General features: G+C 35.5%; 1 protein-coding gene across 1 annotated transcript in view; it reads right to left on the bottom strand.

The window, feature by feature from the left end:
• Positions 1 to 21090, bottom strand: part of LOC124397546 (formin-binding protein 1) — a 71714-nt gene extending 50624 nt beyond the window's left edge. The window contains 1 exon segment of the mRNA XM_046867084.1: positions 20888 to 21090. Within this exon segment, the coding sequence (XP_046723040.1) occupies positions 20888 to 20935 (48 nt within the window). The 5' untranslated portion in view covers positions 20936 to 21090.
• Between the last annotated feature and the right edge of the window lie 292 nt (positions 21091 to 21382).

Genomic DNA, 21382 nt, shown 5'->3' with positions numbered 1-21382 from the left:
TAAAAGTGTATAATGAATAAAAATTTGTATTCTTTCATTCTTGACCAAAATATCTTAACCTGATACTTGAAGACATTCCCATGGTTATATGCATCAGGGTATAACAGTTTGCCAACATACTGCCAGCTAAACAGTAAAGTTGCAATAATAAAATTGTGTTCAAGGATGCATTTATTTTGTGTCATCACATCCCCACCCCCTCCATTTTCTCACTAATCCCATTTCCCATCAGTTTTTTCCTATCATAATACAACTTCCAGCGGAGAAGGGTAAAGGCTAACACCCTGCCAAGACATGCTGCAAGTCAACTGTATATTTTCATGTTGCGGTACTTGCAGGAAGGTGCTATGTGCTTTTCGGCTTAAATTAACTCATTCCTAAGATTAGACAGTGTTACTGTAAAGGCAGATGCCATTTTTGCCAATTTTGTTCCCTAGGTAGCCAATGTCGAGAAATGTAACTAGTTCGAGATATAAAATATAGAGTAGAATAACAAAATTGATTACTAAAAATTAATACAATTAAATTACTGAGGCATTTTTGTCATGTGGATAGTTTAGGCACTTACCTGTTTACTTGGTAACCTTCTAAGATTTAACATAGACTGTCTGTAAATGATATAAGAATTTACTAATGAACTCATAATTGCGGTCCGAATGGTCTAAAAAGCATGACGTCATTGCAACAACATTCTTCTTTAATGCATAATACTCAGTCAAATGTTAATATAAAAGTCAGATAAACACATTTTGCATGTTGCATGATGCCTTATTCATGATGTTTAAATTAGTAGAGTCTGATTACAGTTAAATATATGAACAACCAACTACATAAGGTTTTAAATATGCCTTATTTTCAGGTACAATTACTGAGCTCTTAATTGTAATCACCATAGTGAGAAAGAACTCCCATTAAGACAGTTCACCTCAGTTAAATTTTGTCACTGGTCAACCTCATATCATGTCATCATAAACTTTATCCAAAGAAACACAGTCTTTTATAGAGCATCATACTGCATCTAAAACTCAGTAATTCCTTCACGAGTACCTTTATCTACATACCATTGTTTTTCTGACAAAAAGAATTAAGAAAAAATAACACCTGAAATGCGATTTTCCACAATGTTGAATCTGTTACTAATCAGCAGTATAAATTACAGTTCAGGATTACTAGGAATCAACATAATCAACATATCAACATAAAGCTAGGTTCACCTTGGTGTTGCTCCAGCATCCACCCATCTTCTCCTCCACCATCTCCAAGATCAGTCCCAAGTTCCACTCAGTCACAATACTGTACCTCACTTATAAAGTCCCTTTCTATTGCTAGAATCATCTCAAACACATGATAAAGTGCATCACAAAATGTAATAAAGTTCACCCACTCCGTCAGTGCACAGGAGGACAGGAAGGAAAGAGCTACAGATATATGTGTGTGCATGTGTGTGTGTGTAGACACAGGATGTGTATGCGGGCTGACGCTCTAAAACCCTGCATGTGCATTGGTGTTACTTGGTCGTTTTTGTTAGGCTCTCCAAATGTTTCCTGTAAAAAATGAGAATGAAATGTAATGCACCTATATATATTTAAACACGTATGCTTATTGTTTAATTCTGTGGCTTTTAGGTCATCTATGTATTAGCCAGCCTTATTACAACATATATACATTACAAGTAGATGAACACCTGGCCATACAGAAAAGGCTGACCTTATTCATACTGATCATTTTACCAATATTTAATAGTAAAGACGGACTAGGATCTGGACTTCGGAGTAATGGTCAATTATTCACAGACTTTTCGCCATATAAGTTATCAATGTCTTTTTGAAAATAAAATGTTAACTCAAGTCAGCTACGACATCTGTTCAATTACTATTACGTAAACTAACCATGTAAGAAAAAGATATAGCATTAACTTTTTTAAACTTGTAGATAATTAAATGAGTCATTTTAGGGAAATAGTAGCCTAAACATTTCAATTTGTTTCTGCTCCACATTTCCATATACACCTCTTATTAAATTTAGTTTGCTTTGAATAAAAGCACCAATCAGGTGAAGATGCCATTTTTGGTTATTATTCTAACAATGAAAATAATGAGAGATGGTAACAAACGGAAACAATAATTTAATAATATCTTCTACCTACCTACCTACACACATACACATACACACACACACACACACACACACACAGTTGCTTCGGTACATCAATTGGGTCTGCCTAGTGCAGTCCACGTAAAATAAAACTGGGAATACAGGAAACATCTGGAGCCACATAATCTCTCTCTCTCCCTCTCTCTCCTTTTTATGCACGGACACACACACACACACACACACACACTCACACACACACAAACACACACGCAAAGGTTTCCACTGACCCTATTTTACTGTCACACAGCAACTATATTCTTTGCCTCTATTAATCTAAAAATTTTTATATTTTTCTCACAGAATTTCCAAAGAAATTTCTTCCACCCATGTGATTGTTATGTAAGTCACAGCTTCGTCAACTACAGGTACACTACCACATGACCCTGGAAAGAAAGTATATTTGGCCAGAATTAGCATGATCCCAAATTGTATCTGTTATAATACAAAGGAAATTCCATAATGACATGCCATATATTTTTTTACCAATTTCTGAGCAGCATGTGTATATTCTCTCCATGTCTGCGTGTTTCCTCCAGGTTGTCCAGTTTTCTGAGTGATATACAAAATATTTTAAGCAAATATTTCCCTATTGAAATAGCATAATAAATGGAGCTATAAAGATAAAGCAGAATGATTACAATTAATTAATTAATTAATGTGTTTTTTCCTCAGTGTAATCACATAAGTTTGTTTGGAAAAACAAGTCCTATACAGTACAATATGTCACAAGACAAAGTAATGTGCCTCACAGCTAGTTTATCAATCTAACTTTCTACTTAATTAAGTAGCTTCATTTCTTTATGATAAATAGTTTTACCTTGATGGATTCATTAGGTTTCAAGATTATTGATAAGCTAATAAACTTTCAAGCAATGAGAAATAAAGTTTATATGTTTGTTGTATACAAATACACAATGTTCTGATGACACAAATGCTGTCTAAAAGCAATTAATTGAAGGATTAATTTTCAGTTTAGCATTGACTTCTTTTAGAAGGATGTGACCTCTGATATAGCAAGTTAATTATAGACACTTCACCATTATGATCAACAGTGAAGTTTTAGATGCTTGCCAATACTGTGTTTGCGTGCTCAATTTACTGCTCTCTAGTCTTTATTTACTCATACGACATATGACATATCATTTACATTAAAAGTTATAATTTTCCTTTTTCAGACATGAAAAAAAGAACTGGCTAAACACTGCATAGCATGAGCTATGGTTCCCTTTCAGCAACTCTAGCTGCATCCACAACGGCTTGGGAACGCTTCCACACTCTGAATCACGTGTATAATCCGTCCAATGGAAAGTGCTCACAGGCGGGGTGACTATTTAGTCCCAAAGAAGAATTGTACTCCAACGTTATGGGACTAAAAGAACATGGTTATGGGTCGGTTCCCCAGGTTGAAGAGACGCTAGCCAGCTATCTCTCCCTGGGTTTTCGCATCGTCTCTCAAGACCACGACATTGCCCACCAAGCCTCTGCATAATACAGTTGGCGCTGGTGGGTAAAGCTTACGCCTCAGCCGGGCAAGCCGCTGCATGCCTGCACACCAAAGGGAGTTGCAGGTGTATTAAGCTGATGAGAGTTAGACGTGGGGGGCATCTCGGGTGGCCAAGAGGTCCAGCAGCTCTGCCGCACGGTGGATTTAGCTCTCTGGGCCACAAAGGAGACCGCTATTGCTGTTGGCCGGTCTATAGCAGCCCTGGCTTCCACTGAAAGGCACTTATGGCTCACCCTATCGGATCTTTCCAAAAGGGACAGGGCCGTACTGCTGAACGCCCCTCTAGTGCTGACAGGCAAACCATGGTTTATAGACCTGGAAGCCCTTCTTGAACACCCTCCCTGAGAGTTCCTCTCAGGAGGGATCTTCTCTCTCAGGCAGGGGGCGCAATAGTTCACACTCGCCCAGAGTTGTGGAGGCTATGGCCCTAGACGGGGCACAGCTCCGAGATTCCAGTCTCTCCACCGAGGTGGCAGAGACTATTCTCCAAGCCAGAGCTCCCTCTACGAGGAGGTTGTATGCCGTGAGATGGCATCTGTTCAGTGTATGGTGAGATCAGCAACGATTAGATTCAGTTAACTGCCCGGATTGATCAGTGCTGCTTAAGGAACAGTTCGCCAACAGTTTGCCACCCTCAAAGTCTACACGTCCGCCATTTTGGCATATCATGCCCCTGTGGCAGGGCAATCACTGGGCAGAGACCCGCTAGTGATGCCTTTTCTCCACCTGTGCGACCTAAAGTGCCTGTGTGGGACTTGGCTGTTGTATTAGAGGCTTTATCCGACCCCCCTTAAAGCTGTTGGCCAAGGCATCATAGAGGCATCTCACAGTCAAGACTGTGTTCCTCCTGGCCATTTGCTCTTCTAAAAGAGTTAGGGATTTGCAGGCCCTTTCCTTGGCCCCTCTTTTCTGGAGTTTACTCCAGGCATGGCCAGTGCTTTCTTGTACCCTGGAACGGGTTACATTTCTAAGGTTGCCTTGGTCATCCCACGACCTGTTAGGCTGCAGGCATTTTATCCTCCTCCTTTTTAGGCCCCACACCAGGAAAAACTGAACCGGCTGTGTCTGGTGCAAGCACTGAACACTTATGTCCACAGAACGAGTCGGTGGAGGAAGTCGGAACAACTGTTCATCTGCTATAGCCTGCTATGGCCTCTCTGCAAACAAGTAGATGATTCGCAGGTGGATTGTCGATGCAATTGCATCCTCCTATAAGTCCTCTGGTCACCCTGCTCTCTTCAGGGTCAGTGGCAGCCTCTAAGAGCATGGACAAGGGAACCAGGGTTACATACGTAACCTGGATATTGTGTATACATAGCACATGTGAGTCTGGAAGTGAAGTGTCCAATATAATACAGTAATAAAAAAAATATTATGTTTAATGCTATTGAATATTATATGACACATTTATGAAGATTAGCTAGAGTATTTAATAAACCGAAGTTTGTGTGTAATGTCTATGCACTCAGCCTCAGAGTAAATGAGACAATACTATGATGTCCTCTTTATGTATTAGTGGTACTGTCCCATAACAGATTTACATTATTCAATACACTACACTTATCTGCTTGTGGTCTTTACAAAAGAAGAAGCAAAGGGGCCTTTTACTGATCTATCTTTGTATACTGTTTTGATCTGTTGGAGCTTCTACCAGTTAAGCTGCTAATACTAGTTAGTTAAATGACAGCTATGAAGGTACAGTTGTATGCAAAACCCTGACAATGTCCATGATTTTCATTTTTAAATATTTGGGTTTTGGATCAGCAATTTCATTTAGATCTATCAAATAACTGATGACACTGGATATTTCAACAAGACAACGACCCAAAACACTGCTCAAAACCTACTCAGGCATTTATGCAGAGGAACAAGTACAATGTTCTGAAATGGCCATGCCAGTCCCCAGACCTGAAAGTCATTGAACATCTGTGGGGTGATTTGAAGCGGGCTGTCCATGTTAGGCAACCATCAAACCTATCTGAACTGGAGATGTTTTGTAAGGAGGAATGGTCCAAAATACATTCATCCAGAATCCACACACTCATTACAGGCTATAGGAAGCATCTAGAGGCTGTTATTTCTGCCAAAGGAGGCTCTACTAAAAGCAATACTAGTAGTTCTGACTGACAAATGTCATAATTGTAAACAATGTAGACATATTTCAACATTTATTTCACAACATTTTAAATACATTTTACCAGAGGACAGGCTTTTGAGCGGAGGTTGCAATTTGTAATATCCTGCACACAACCAATAAAATACACCCAAAACAACCCCTCAGCTTAAAATTTTAACTCATCAACTTGGGCTAGTCTTCTAAACCATCAGTTCCTTCCTCTTTAACAGAGTGATGTCAAATCAACAAGGCTGGTCTTTTAATCTGCGCCTTTTTATTGGCTAATAGGGTGCTTGTAATAAGATGTGAGTGATGTGGCATACTCAAAATCGTATTTAACTTATATAAACTCTATTGCTTTTTATTAATTTATTCAATGAGTTTTTATTTAAACTCAGAAGTGTATATTATACACAGTACAAAAATATATGTTTCAATCAGCTTCTTTTTAAGATTAATAACTTTGCAGGTTGTTTTAATAGCCCTTATGTGAAAGTTATGATGATGTAAATGAAATAATACATGAATAAGAACAATAATCATATCACCCACTCTGTGTGTAGTGCCATTTATAGCCAGAAGAGGCATTTAAAGACTGACATCTCACACAAATCTGATCACAGACCTAACACATTGTTGAGCTGTAATGAAATACTATATATATATATATATATATATATATATATATATATATATATATATATATATATATATATATATACAGTATATACATAATACATGTAATCTTATAATATATATATATATATATATATATATATATATATATATATATATATATATATATATAAAATACAAACAAATCTATTTAAAACAGTTAAACTACCATGAGAGAATACTTTCAATGCACTTTATGTGTTTTGAAAGTCATGTCATCATGCTCAAACTTCTTTATTTGTGTTGCATGCTAAAGGGTGAAATACACAACAGTGACAGAGACATTTCATAGCATTTCTGCCTCACAGCAGTTCAGTCCTAAGCTCCGGTCACTAGAATAATGGAATTTCTTTTCTCCTCTGTGTTTTCATCAGGCACTCTAGTTTCTTCATATTTTGATGAAGATCCAATAATACCTTGAACAGAATAAATCAGTTACATTTTCAAAATTGTTTCCTTTTTTAATGTTCACATCCAAGGTAATTGAAGTATATTTTTTTACTTTAGATGCTAATTGTATTCTTTATCTTTATGTCTTAAATAAAACAGTAAAAGAGGATATTTACTTTAAAACCTTAATAAGTTTTCACTTTCCTGACATTTTATGTTGATCCCTGACTACTCTATTTAAAAAATTAAAGAGTATTAATCATATTGAAGAAGAATATACAAGAATGTTTTATGTGTTGCAATGGAATTCATTAGTGAATCCACTAAGAAAGTTATTCAGTATTTAGGCGATTACTAATTTGCATGTATTAATCCAGAAAGAAGGGTATGATCTTACTAAAGTATATGACTTGGAAATCATTATTATGGATTAATTAACACAATAAAAAGTAGCCTACACACACGCACGCACGCACGCACACACACACAGTACCTTGAGTATGAAAAGACTTCCTCAGAAAGTCAGAAAAAGATTTCCTGTTTGTGCACCTTAGTAGTTATTAAAAGCTCCTCACAGTCACTGTGTCTGTTGCAGCTCAGTGTTTTTAATGCTATTGCTTTTTGGCAATTTATGTTTATTTCAGAGACAAATATTAGTGTGTGTGTGTGTGTGTGTATAATACTTGTGTGTGTGTGTGTGTGTGTGTGTGTGTGTGTGTGTGTGTGTGTGTGTGTGTGTGTGTGTGTGTTTCAGCAACAAAGCCTCTTTGTATTATGGAATGTACCAGAACAATGCTACTGTAACCTCTTAGGCAGACCCACACACACACACACACACAGACACACACACACACACACACACTCACTTACACACACACACACACACACACACACACACACACACACACACACACACACACACACACACTCATAACAAGACCTTTGCATACACACAGTTCTTTCACTCATATTCTCTCCCACCCAATACAAGGCATTTTCAGTCCTTGGGTGAAGCACGCACACACACACACACACACACACACACACACACACACACACACACACACACAGGCACACACATACACACACACTCACAGTATCATAATGAGCTTTTGTAGTTCTTTACAGCACTTGTTTATAAAGTCAAGGACAGCTCTTAACTTTGTTTTTTTAATGTTTCTACATCTGTAATTCTATCTGTCATTTTTTTCCTTCATTGATATCCACAATATACTGATTGTGTACTGTAGGAATTGCCAAACTGCATTATGTTTCTGGGTAGACAGAAGCCCTTAAGTGTCTATATGAGCATTTATATAACAAGGGTGTGACAATAGAATCATTCCATTTCCAAATGGAAACCAGTAATGCAAACCAATGAAAATTAGAAACTATTTAATTGTTAAGAAATACGCATGGCATTATGGGAGGTAGAACAAAGCGATTTTTAAATACAGAATAAAAACGTCTTCAATTGATCTTCACATTGTACATCTGAGAAAGCTTTGAACTTCCACCAAACCCCACTGCGTTCGGTGAAGTGGTTTGAACTCAATATAAACATGAAGATATTTCTTCATCAACCATCACACACTGAGAACAGCTGTTCACTTTTCAAGTTACATTCACACACACACACACACACACACACACACACACACACACACACACACACACACCTCACAGTTGGCTGACAAACACATATTTATAGAAGTGCATGATTCCAGAAATGCAGGACTGACAGTGTAGTAAATGTGTTATCTGTAAGAGTGTGTGTACTTGAGTTTGGCATAGACATATCGTATGCTGTGTTAAAAGTATGTATGCAGATGATATTTACATTCATGTGTTATTAATTCAATTATTTACTCAGTAAATACATTATCCTGCTCAGAGTCCCTGGAACACTGGGCACAGAGCAGCAATAGACAAAAGTACATCGCAGAAATATAATGTCCAATAAATAATAATAATAATAATAATAATAATAATAATAATAATGCATAAAAATAAAGCTCAAAATGAAGACATACAGCACTAATTTAAGGATTTATTCTAACTCTCATATGCACTCTTTTTGTCACAAAAAGTTGTGCAAAACTTTTTGAAAACTCTACTTTTAAAGAGGTTTCATGACTGGTAATTACTTGTTTTTCTGTTGCTGATGGAGCCACAGTGCTCTGGTGAAACTGTAATTGTTTACTGACTGTTGTATGCAATCCTGAAATATAGCATCTTGCAAAAATCTTGCTTTATTTTAAAAAACTGATTGTCAAGTTTGGCAGAGACAGCAGGCTCAGACATCAATTTAAAGCCTGTGCAGACCTCTAAACAAAATACAAAAACAACTTTTGTATTTGAATTTGCATAAAGCTATTTGTTCCCTCATTTCATTTTCATAACCACTTTATCCTGGTCTGAATCCTATTCCAGAAACACTCAGTATGAGCCTGAAATACATCATGGATGTGACACGGATGCAGGGCAAGGTAAAACAATGCAGCTCAGCATATGATTAAGAGAGCATCCACTGTCCTAAAGACTAAGCTATAAGTATCTGACTGTTAAGCAAGACAAGTGACGCTTTTCTCTATTGCTTTGGAGCATTTCTCAAATCATCCTAAATATTTGCAAACCAGTAAATGCATTCTCAAAACCATTAGTACAACACATTGCACATTGTTCAGCTTAACTGTTAAATTCTGTAAAGCTGCTTTGACACAATGTCTGTTGTGAAAAGCGCTATAGAAATAAACTTGACTTGACTTGACATTGAATTTCTTGCAAAAGCCTGTACTTATCTCAAAATACTTAGTTCATCTCTCAAAAGTAAGTATTTGTGTCAATGATCATACCATCAGAATAACAAGTCCTTTGGTCATTGTTAAAAAAAATAAATAGTCAAAATGTTTGGTCATGGTGTCAGTATGACAATCCACAGCTTTAGTATTTCCTCTTATATACTATGGTTTGGATCAGAATTATTATATGAATTTAGATTGACAGATTCTGACAACTGGTTCAACCATTTTACATGGAGGTACGTACATTTGGGGTTACCCCCAAAACATCTCGGTATCAGTTCATTGCATAAGATGTTAAATGTAAAATGGTTAACCAGCTAAATTTCTATTAGACTTTAATTTTTTTTGTAAATATGTTTTGAATTGATAAATTGTGAATACCGTAATTTCCGGACTATAAACCGTATATACCATATATAAGCCGCACCCACTGAATTTTACAAATATTTTTATTTTTATCAGCTGTCTATAAGCCACAGGTGTCTAAACTAATGTACTTTACACAGGCTTTAACGAAAGACACGTTACACACGGTGTAACGGGTGAAATATGCTGCGCTTCCTTAACGCTGTTGCCAAGAAAAATAAAAAAGCACGAGTTTTGGAAACCTGTCTGTGCTTATATGATTTCTGTTGCAAATGGAGTTAGCGAGCTATACCATTACCCAGACTCAATGCGTTACAACGGCTTGTATCTAAACAGTAGCCGACCAAGAAAGTCATTGTTCACTGTCTTCCTCCTTCCTTTCACAACTATTTCTCTCGGGAGTTTATCTTTTGGCATCGTTGTGTGTTTAAAAAAAACTTTTTTTCTCCCAATGCCGTGCAGCTCAGAACACAGGTAAGATGCGTTTTTTTCGTTTCCGTTCGGAAATTTCATTGGTCTAATGTTATTCGGTTCAGTTTTTAGGCTTGAAGTTTGTGAAACCAGGAAAAACCCAGGAAAAATTCATAAATTAGTCGCTTCGTTGTTTAAGTGTTCAAAACGTGGGAAAAAAGTAGTGGCTTATAGTCCGAAAAATACGGTATGTCCTAAATGTCACTAATGAAGGGAAGTGTAGGGAATCAGATCAACTAAAATTCAAATACTTCTCTAAAATAGGTCAAAGGTGAATCTTGTGAACCTTCAATTGGCGACAGGGCATATTACAGAATTACAATTTCTGAAAATGGATGAACAACCAGGAAATGAGCAGACACAATTATAGTACAGAAAAAAGTTAATCTTGTCTGGTCTTTTGCAATAAAAATAAATCAAATATGCAATCAAATAAATAAATTTGTGCTGTTGAAATTTATATATGCCATACAGAAGAAATTTAGCCTTGTGAATGTTCATAGTTCATATCAGGAAATACTGAATACTGAAAAACTGTAAAAATGCACAAGGATCAAAATCTTCTGTATGGCAGATATGAACTTCAACAGCACAGATTAATTTATTTGATTGCATATTTGATATATATATATATATATATATATATATATATATATATATATATATATATATATATATATAGATTGCAAGGGACTGGACAGGATTTACACTTTTACTGTACTAGTGTTCACAAGTGACTACATGATGTGAAGGTTGAACAAGTTATGTATGTAATAAAACATACTGTACCATACACACATGCTTATATTTTAATATAATAGGCTAGGTAAAAAAAGAACAAACTGCAAACCCTTAATGCTCTAAATGTCTACGATGTCTACTAATCCATGGCCAGGTGTGCAATATAAAATTTTGATGCATGACATGGTTGCCTCTGCCATAGATTATCCCACTTATAACATGGTCATTTGGCAGCACTGGCAATCTAATGCTGTCATTGATGTTTGCCATGAAAACTTCACGAGGAATGATAAAAAATAAAAAAGATTTTTCAGCAGATTTAGAATTCTGTCTGCACTTAATTATAGACAGAGATAAAGTAGTGTGATAAGATTTCTTAGAATAAATCATGAAGTTAGAGTTTAAAGTTAGAGTTATAATTTAACATTATCTTTTCTATTTTGTTAAAAAAAAATTTTTATTAGCATAAATTAGCTGCATCGTTGTTTAAGCGGCGGGGTTCAAAACGTGGGAAAAAGGTAGCGGCTTATAGTCTGAAAAAACGGTAATCTAAATACAATGCTGAACACAGGTAACTCAAATTAAGTTTAATATTTTTCCCTTGGGTGAAAAGAGTTAATAATAATCCTATCAATTTATTTTATGGGCAGAGTTACATCCAGAGTTGTGCTCTTGCAGTATATAAATGAACCATCACATTTTCTTGCTATGATAAACCCTTTCCTTATCTGCTGTGTTAGCATATTGGTGTTGTTGGAGAAAAACTTTGCAATCATCTCTGCATGAACAACAAATCGTCCAAGTTCCTCACAATAACTGCATTTTATATTTTATTTAAAATTAATCCCTCCATGTACAGATTAATTACTGAAAGCTTAAAGTAAAACAACATTAATCACACACTACAGCTCTAATAATAACAACTGTGTGTAAAATACAGTTCCAGCTGTTAGCAGCCTGCCGAGCATGTGTGTGTTTGTATGTGTGTGTGCTTGCTGTGATGATGAAGCTCTAGGCCAGACTGATACATGAAAATATACACAGCATGTGTGGCATGTGTGGCATGTATTAAACTGAACCTGGTACACACAAACACACACACACACACACACACACACACACACACACACACACACACACACACACACACACACACACACACACACACACACACACACACACACAAAGTCCTTATCTGTGTTTATTTTTACTTTTCCTATAAATGTGCTAACACTATGTAACTTAAAATACAGCGTATACATATAACAGTGATATATATCTAGGGGCATTTTTTTACTGGAGAAACCATTTGTGCAATTAGTGATACAAACTGGGTCATCCTGTGTGGATAAAGCGAACAAACCCACACAAAAAGACACCTAGATTGTACATGTGATTTATTTTTGTTATAGCCCACTCATCCTGCCTCTTCCTGTTTGGTATTGTAACAAAAAAAAAAAAAAACATTTTTCATTTATTTGTCTAAGCCTCACTTCGGGGTGTATATCACTGATGATTACGATATGGTAGCACTATTATTTTACATTAATATTTTACACATTCATTAAAATCTATATCTGTATAAGTGGATGGATAGATAGATAGATAGATAGATAGATAGATAGATAGATAGATAGATAGATAGATAGATAGATAGATAGATAGACAGACAGACAGACAGACAGACAGACAGACAGACAGACAGACAGACAGTTTCTGTACATACACACAACCAAACATGCATGCATGCAAACATACATGGATATTATAAATTAAAAGACCACTGCTAAGATGATGGGTTTTGACTGCTTTGAATCTCATGCTTTTGCTCTTGTCCATATGTAGTTGTAAGTGGGGATTTAAGATGGGTTCTGAGATTGGATTCTGAAGCACACAAACAGCTTTATGGAAACTTTTCTTGTCCGGAGAGAAATGTAATGCGGTCAAAGGTCAGCAAAGCCTAGAGTGAGAGTTAGATGCTAAATAAAGTCTGACCCCTGATCTTCATTTCAACCTCACTCTGTGGAAGGAGGAAAGATAGAGAGAGGGGAGAAAAAAGAGAAAGTGTCATTGATTGTATGATTGTGTTTTTAAAAATAATATATTATTATTAATATATATATTTTTAATCCCCTCCAAACTACTGCTCACACACATGACCATAAACACACACATTAGGTGGGCAAACAAACACAGTTGGAAGTGTCTATATTTAGGAGTCCACATCAAAATGGTGTGCAAGTGTGTGGTCAGATTCATATTCTGATAACAGGTCTACACATCCATGTTAACAGCGCAGGTTTATGTGATGTAAAAAATGTAACCAAAATAAATCTTGTCAGAAAAAATCACTAGCCTGGTCGCATATGTTTGTCTACATTTTTGTAGGGCATGTGATTGTGCTCAGACAGATCACATTTATTATTATGTTCGACAGTAATTATCATGCCCCTGTCATCAATGAAGTGATTCTAATTAACCCCACATAAAGAACCTGTTTCTGTATAAATCTTCATGCTTAATGCTCTCATCCACATGATGGAGGTTTAAACTATATTTCAAATTATTGCCTGGAACACCAGTAAGGCCACAACATGTTGAAGGAAATGGTGCACCTTGGTGAAGACATCAAGAAAAGAACATTCCTCCAGAATTGATTAAAGGACATGCAGGAGCCCGAGAGCAACAACATAGCTGCAGAGATATCTGTCAAATAATGATCACTGTAACAAATACCTTTTACTCATGGATGAAGTACAGGAGGCTTTTTGCCCCCCACTCCATATACACAATCACACAAATGAGTTTGTTAACTGTCTAGTTATTCCAGAATGTTCTTTGCATGTGAGACATATTCAAATAGACACAAGGTTTTGTCATTGCAACTTCTTCCTTTTTCTACCTCTCACTTCCTCCAGTGTGAGTGCACAAACACACAAGACACAGATACTGCATTTTCAGACTCATTAATTGATACTGCATTAAGAGTACTATTATGTGATGTTTTTATGAATAATGTCAAGGTTTTTTTTTTTTAATTAAACACACACACACACACACACACACACACACACACACACACACACACACACACACACACACACACACACACACATATACACACACCACGCCCCTATCTTTCAGTAAACACAAACTCAAAACGTGTTTGAGTTTGTATATAGATACATAAATACATAAGTGCACATTAACACATCCTTTTTATGTTAGTTGATATAAAGATTTTTTGACAACTCTAAATCAGGGGTCTGGAGTTCAAGCCCAGGAATCATCAAGCTGCCACTCTACGGCCCTTGAGCAAAGCCCTTAACCCTCTGTGCTCCATTGGCTATCATGGCTGATTCTGTGCTCTGACCCCAGGTTTCAAACCAGCTGGGATATGCGAAGAAAATAATTTCACTGTGCTGCAATGTATATGTGTCAAATAAAGGCTCTTCTCTATACAGCATGGATTAATCTCCTATCCAATCAAATCACCTATAATATTAACTCAAAGTTGTGATTGAAACAGTATAATATACCCTAAGTAGCATGACTATATCGTATATATTCCAGTGATGTCTAGGATGTATGTTAAATATTCTATATAATATATTATATAGATCATATACAGTCGTACAGGTTCAAATCTCTGGAAATGCATAAGATTTCTTGTCGTTTATTAACACAGTTTATTATTATTAATAATAATTTGAGAAAATTTTAACAGTTTACATTTTTTAAACAATTTAAAATAAAATGACTGCTTGGTTAAATAATATATATAAATTAAAATTTTATATAATGAATCAAATTAATGCAATACACTTTTTTATTATATTGATTATATGTATTATATTATATTGACAAATTAAATTGATTAAATTCAATGTAATTAATGAAAATATTTATGAAATAGTTTACATTTGTTAGACCCCATTTGGGAAATACAAATGTGTATGAAAGTGTGTGTGTGTGTGTGTGTGTGTGTGTGTGTGTGTGTGTGTGTGTGTGTGTGTTTTACATTCAATATAAAATTTTCTAAAGATAGGTTCTACTTAACTGTTCTACTTATTTAAGTATCCTTTAACAAATGTCTTCATTCCTTCCGTTCTTCATTCATTCACTCAGTTGATAGTTAATTTTAAGAGAAATTATTGAAGTTGGACATAAAACGCTAAATAATCCATACTGCTAGGATTAGCTACTAACCAGGAAGCTAAATTGCTACATTCTTTTTTAACATTACCCATATTAGTCTGGTTGAGATATTTAGTCTGGAGTGATATTATTTAAAATATTTATAACTGCACTTGCATTCACCTGTCCTTGTGTTGTGTAATGTAAAAAAAAAATGTGTGATACAACAAATGTAAAAGTGAATAAATGAATGCACTTAATAATTGAACAGTTTAACAGTTAAAGGTAAATGTAGCGTTTCCACTGATCATTAAATTTCACGTTCATTATGGTGACTAGCAAATGAACACATGCACACATTATATAGAAGTTAACTAAGAGTAACTAAATGGCAAACCTCACACAGGCAACCTAATATGGCCACAATGACAAGAAAAGCTTGGCTACAAGCTAATAGTCATTTATCATTAGAAAAAACTAAACACACATAACTTAGTACAGATAGAGTTGGATGGAAGAGTACAAATAGCTGTGCTACACTAGGATGTTGGTGAAATGCTTTGAGCTGTGTGAGGCTAAATCTTATGATTAAAAATATATATTAAACGATATTTTTCAATTAGTTTTGTTGTGTACTGAGAAAATGTAATAGCAAATTTTATTCTTTTTTAATATGGAGTAAGTGAAAGTAAAAAAAAAATGCACAGTAAAGTACTGCACAGATACTTACAAAAATGACAACAATGGCATGTCTGCTTTACTTCCCTCAGTTTAATAACTTTTACATCTCTACGCTACTAGGCTCTGCACAAATGATAGAGGACATGGGCTCACACTTTTGATTCATTGTTTAAATCCATTTTGCAAAAACTTTGCTACAAATTTCCTGTTAATTGTTGTTAGCATGAAACTAAATTGGTGCTCCCGCAGCGTTTAGTTGGCATTAGTGTATCTATGATTAGCCCAGACCAAACGTTGTGGTTGAGTTTCTATGGCTACATGACTAACATGGCCACGTGTGTGTGCGTGTGTTTGTATGTGTGTGTATCGGTTTGTAAATTCACACTGTGGTTTCTATAGCAACCTGGACTTTTCCCCCCCTGCTCAGGTCAAAGCAAAACTCTGAAATAAGGAAGTCATGAGAGAGAGATTTAGAATTAGGTAATGTATGACTAACATCTTTGCTTTTGTGCTTTTAATTTGCAATATCTTCTTTTTTAACACTTTTTGTGTACCTGTGTATACACACACACACACACACACACACACACACACACACACACACACACACACACACACACACACACACACATGAAGACACCGTGGCTATGTTAGTCATGTTTCCACAAAAACAGAAATGTAGCTATTATTCATATGTATGTACACCATAAACCCACTAGTAAAACACCAGTATTTGCAAAAAAAAGACTTGTAATTACTGAGTGTCTCACTACTATGACTGTAAATTTCCAATTCTAATCTTTCTGTAAAAGATGTCATAAAAATGACACAATGTACATTACTAAAATATTGCTACAGATGCTTCTACCTAAGAAAAGAAATTAAAAGTAATTGTCAGAATTGTTGCCTAATAAAGTTAATATATAGTTGTTGCCTAATATCTCTACTTATCTATATAACAATTAGCAAATTGAAAATTGCAGAACAGATTCATATTGTTCCACAGATTATTAACTGGACGTAGGAGACAAAGGAAAAGAAAAAAAGACATGATTTTGAAAATCTTCCAGAGATGAGTCATGGGAAGGTCTGAATGAAGCCATAAGGGGTAGGATTTCACACATGGAAATCATTTAAAATCAGAGTATAGGTACTGACTTTCAAATAAAGCACAAAGCCTTTTCAAATGACGTAATTACATAAGCACTTTCCATTTCTGAAAGCTTTCAGACCTTTTTTTTTAAGTAATCTCTCACACACATATGAATATATATATATATATATATATATATATATATATATATATATATATATATATATATATATATATATATATATATATATATATCACCTGTGACCATTGATTGTACCATAGTGTGGACAATAGTACATATTTGGGACAGGGTTTAATGTTGAGATGTGTGTTTCCATGCTCTATGGTTATGTTAACATCCTGAAGAGGAAGAACAATCTGGCTTTATATTAGGAGCATTTGCAGTTGATCTCTATCATTCTAAAATCTCATGCAATGCACCGTGTGTGTGTGTGTGTGTGTGTGTGTGTGTGTGTATGTGTGCGTGTGCATGCATGTGAGTGTGTATGTGCAGGAGCTAATCTCAAGTTCAGGTAAGCACTTCCTCATGTGGCTTTGCTACTTCCTCCACTAGGAATTGAAATGTTCTACAGGAAGATGAGTTTAAAGCTTAAAAGAGTAACATCTCCATCGTTTTATTTTTATTTTTGCATTTGGCATATACAAATTTCCCCTTGGCTATGTGCAGCAACTGCATTTTAATAAATACAAACATATCCTGGGTGTTTTTGGACTGTCTATAACTAGTCTAAACGTTGATGCATTCATTCTTAAATTCCCCCACCAACACACATGTGCACACAAACACACTAGATCTAGTTACAACCCACAGTCTGCCCGTATCAAAAGCAAGTATGTGTGCATGTGTCATTTTATAGTCCAAGTGCTTTAAAGTCGCCTTGCCCGTAGGCTATGTACAGTATATGACATGCCATATGCAGTAGCTATGAAGCTGATATGAAGTTTAAGAAGATAGCGTTTCACTTCTGCATGGCTTCAGTTAGACTACTGGTACAAAAAATGTAATAAAAAAAGAGTCAATATTTATAATTGATTTAAATGAAACCAACACTGACACATTTGTAAGTATATTTGTACGAATATATACACATATATATCAGGGCTAAAACGATTTCTCAAGTATACCGTCATTTCTGGACTATTAAGCGCACCCATATATAAGCCACACCAACTGAATTTGACAAAGATTTAGATTTTTACCATAAATAAGCCGCACCTGTCTACACTGAAACTACTGAACTTCACACAGGTATTAACGAAAGACAGTGTCTGCTACAGGGTGTAACGGGTGAAATATGTTGTGGCTCCTTTAAGAGCAGAGCGGTATTTTGGGAATAGCCTGCCGCCGCATTTTTCCGCTATTACTGCATGTGTGCAAGACCGAGGATTATGTCCTTATTATTTTCTGATGCTCTTTTCTAAGTTTCTTTGACTAACCCGTAACACTGTTGCCAAGAAAAAAAAAAAAAGCACGAGTTTTGGAAACCTGTCTGTGCTTATATGATTTCTGTTGCAACTGGAGTTAGCGAGCTCTCCCATGACCCTGACTCAACACCTTACAACGGCTTGTATCTAAACAGTAGCCGACCAAGAAAGTCATTGTTCACTGTCTTCCTCCTTCCTTTCACAACTATTTCTCTCTGGAGTTTATCTTTTGGCATCGTCGTGCGTTTAAAAATCAACACCGGTGGAAGTTTTTCTCCCGATGCCGTGCGGCTCAGAACACAGGTGAGGTGCATTTTTTGTTTGGAAATTTCATTGGTCTAATGTTATGTTGCTCAGTTTTTCCATAAAATCCATAAATTAGCCGCTTTATTGTTTAAGCCGCGGGGTTCAAAACGTGGGAAAAAGTGGCGGCCTATAGTCTGAAAAATACAGTAATTAGAATACAAAAAAGCGTCGAGGCAAATTATTTGTCCATTTAACTACACACAAAGCACTGTGTTTCACCATGGACCATTATTACTGACGCACCACCCGGTAAACTCTGGACCATTCAGGGGTCTCATTTATAAATGTGGCTTACACACAAAACGGTGCTGGAAACATGTGTATGCCACTTTATATGTAATGGTTGTTTGTGCTATCTGTGCCAATTCCTTTTCTTGCCTTCTGTACGTATTACGTATGTGGAACAACCTTTTTGTGTTGAAAGCAGCACATTTTCAGGCTCGTTTTGTACGTACGCCATGTTTAAAAATCTGACCTATGGACAGGTAACACAGAAGATGCTGCAAAATGAAAAATGGAGGAACGGAGAGAAAACAACAGAAAGTTCCAATGTTTGGAATCATTTCAAACCAAAACATAAAGAAAACACTGTACAGTGCTTTTAACTTTTTTAAAGTAATTTGAAATTGACTTTTATATTTATGATTTTTTTATTTATATATTTGTATTTGCATTTGGATGTAATAAGGCAATTAAATGCACTAAATGGGTTTAGATTTTACAGATATCAATTTTTCAAAAAAAAAAAAAAATGTATTTGTTAATAAGAGGGTGTCTTATTTTCTCTTGTGTATTTGATATTGCTCTTTAATAAATTAAAATACATTTTTATCTGATTACTTGATTCATTGATCTTTTATTCTTTAATTAGAAGTGTGTCTATTTTTTGTCACATTAGAGTGCTGTCACATGATTTCAAATTTTGGTGTGTAAGCAATTTTAATGGCTGGGCCAAGTTTAGACACTAGGCTGTGACAACATGTGTACAATGTGTACTAATGTTTCTGTTTTGCTTACAAGCTAAACTGGTCTCTGGTATTAGCAAGTATATAATTGTATGCTTAAGTATCCCAGCAAATGCCTCAACCTGCAAACAATAAACATTAGGTTTTCTCATCAATAGTTGGTGCTAATTTAGTAAATTTCTGTAGATAAAATTGCACATGTGCAATAAGGTAATGCTAGCAAGCAAGAAGCAACATTTCAATTAAGATGTTCTAAATTGAAAGCAAATGAGACAATGCAGTAAAGCAATTAATCTAAACAATATATGTGACATACAACAAATGACCTTTCAGCTCTATAACTTATGAAAAAGTATGTTTCAACAGTTTTTTTGGTTCCTCACTTGCAGCTTTAGTTCATCAATTAGTATCCTTTCCAAAAATGTAAGGAAAATATTGTGTTTATTTAACTTAAAAATTGTGTAGAACAACATTACAAAATAAAGTTTTTTAAGAAAAAACGGATGAGATTATTGGTGCACATGGTGAGTTAATAGTCAGTGCAGATGGCTAGCTTTGCCAAGCTAGGAAGAAGGTTAATACACATACAACTGCGTTATTCAATTTGTGTTTAAATAGTTCGATTTTTGAAGTAATACACGCTACAAGCATTCCAAAAAAAATCACTGCACATCATTAGAGACAAAATACAAGCTAGTGTAAACAGAAGATACTGTGAATATAGTGTTAGGGTTCCACTAACAGGGATTGACTTAGCCATAACAATGCAAGCATTAACTTTAATGGTGTTTTGCATACATTCCTGATTTTGTATTAACCAAAAACTTGTTTTTTCTTATTTCTTTATAGTTTAATATGTACAGTACAGTCTTTTTTTATTATGCTTTACAATAAAACTTTTAATATTTTAGCATCTCAGTTGTCTTCCCAAAATGGAACTATTACAACATGACACCTAGTGTTTAGGTCATATTAAATTAACATAAATTGAACTGTTAATGTTGCATTATGACCTGGTTATTATGATCAGAGACTCACCTTTAGCTGCAGTTCTTTAACTAGTATTTCTGGTTTTCCATAATCCATGTCCGTAATGTAAAATGAAACCTTTGTACGTTGTAAACGCTACACTGTTACACTTTTTTCTTTTTTTCTGTTTTTTACAGTGTACGGGTTGTACAGTTGTACACAGTCACACAAGACACACGCTAACAGCTGGGATCTGTCCCTCTCTGTGCAACTCTCCGCTCACTTGGCAGTATCTGTAATGTGTGTGTGTGTGTGTGTGTATGTGTGTGTCTACTTTTCCCATTCCCACTTCCAGATCTAATTCTCACGTAGGGTTTTGTCCAAGGCAACCACACACATTCACACACAGAAGTGCAATATATTACAAAAGGTTATCTTCAGTTTCATGAAGTCCTGTTTTATTGTCTTGTTTCCTGATTTTGAAACGCCACAAAACAATGCACTTTCATGCGTTAGCACTGTCACGTACCTATTAAGAAAGAGAACTTTACTGCTTTGATTGGT

This window comes from Silurus meridionalis, chromosome 15 (genome assembly GCF_014805685.1).
Source record: "Silurus meridionalis isolate SWU-2019-XX chromosome 15, ASM1480568v1, whole genome shotgun sequence".
Classification (NCBI taxonomy): domain Eukaryota; kingdom Metazoa; phylum Chordata; class Actinopteri; order Siluriformes; family Siluridae; genus Silurus; species Silurus meridionalis.
Note: the sequence above shows the minus strand (reverse complement) of the source record. Positions and strands in the feature narration are given on the sequence as shown.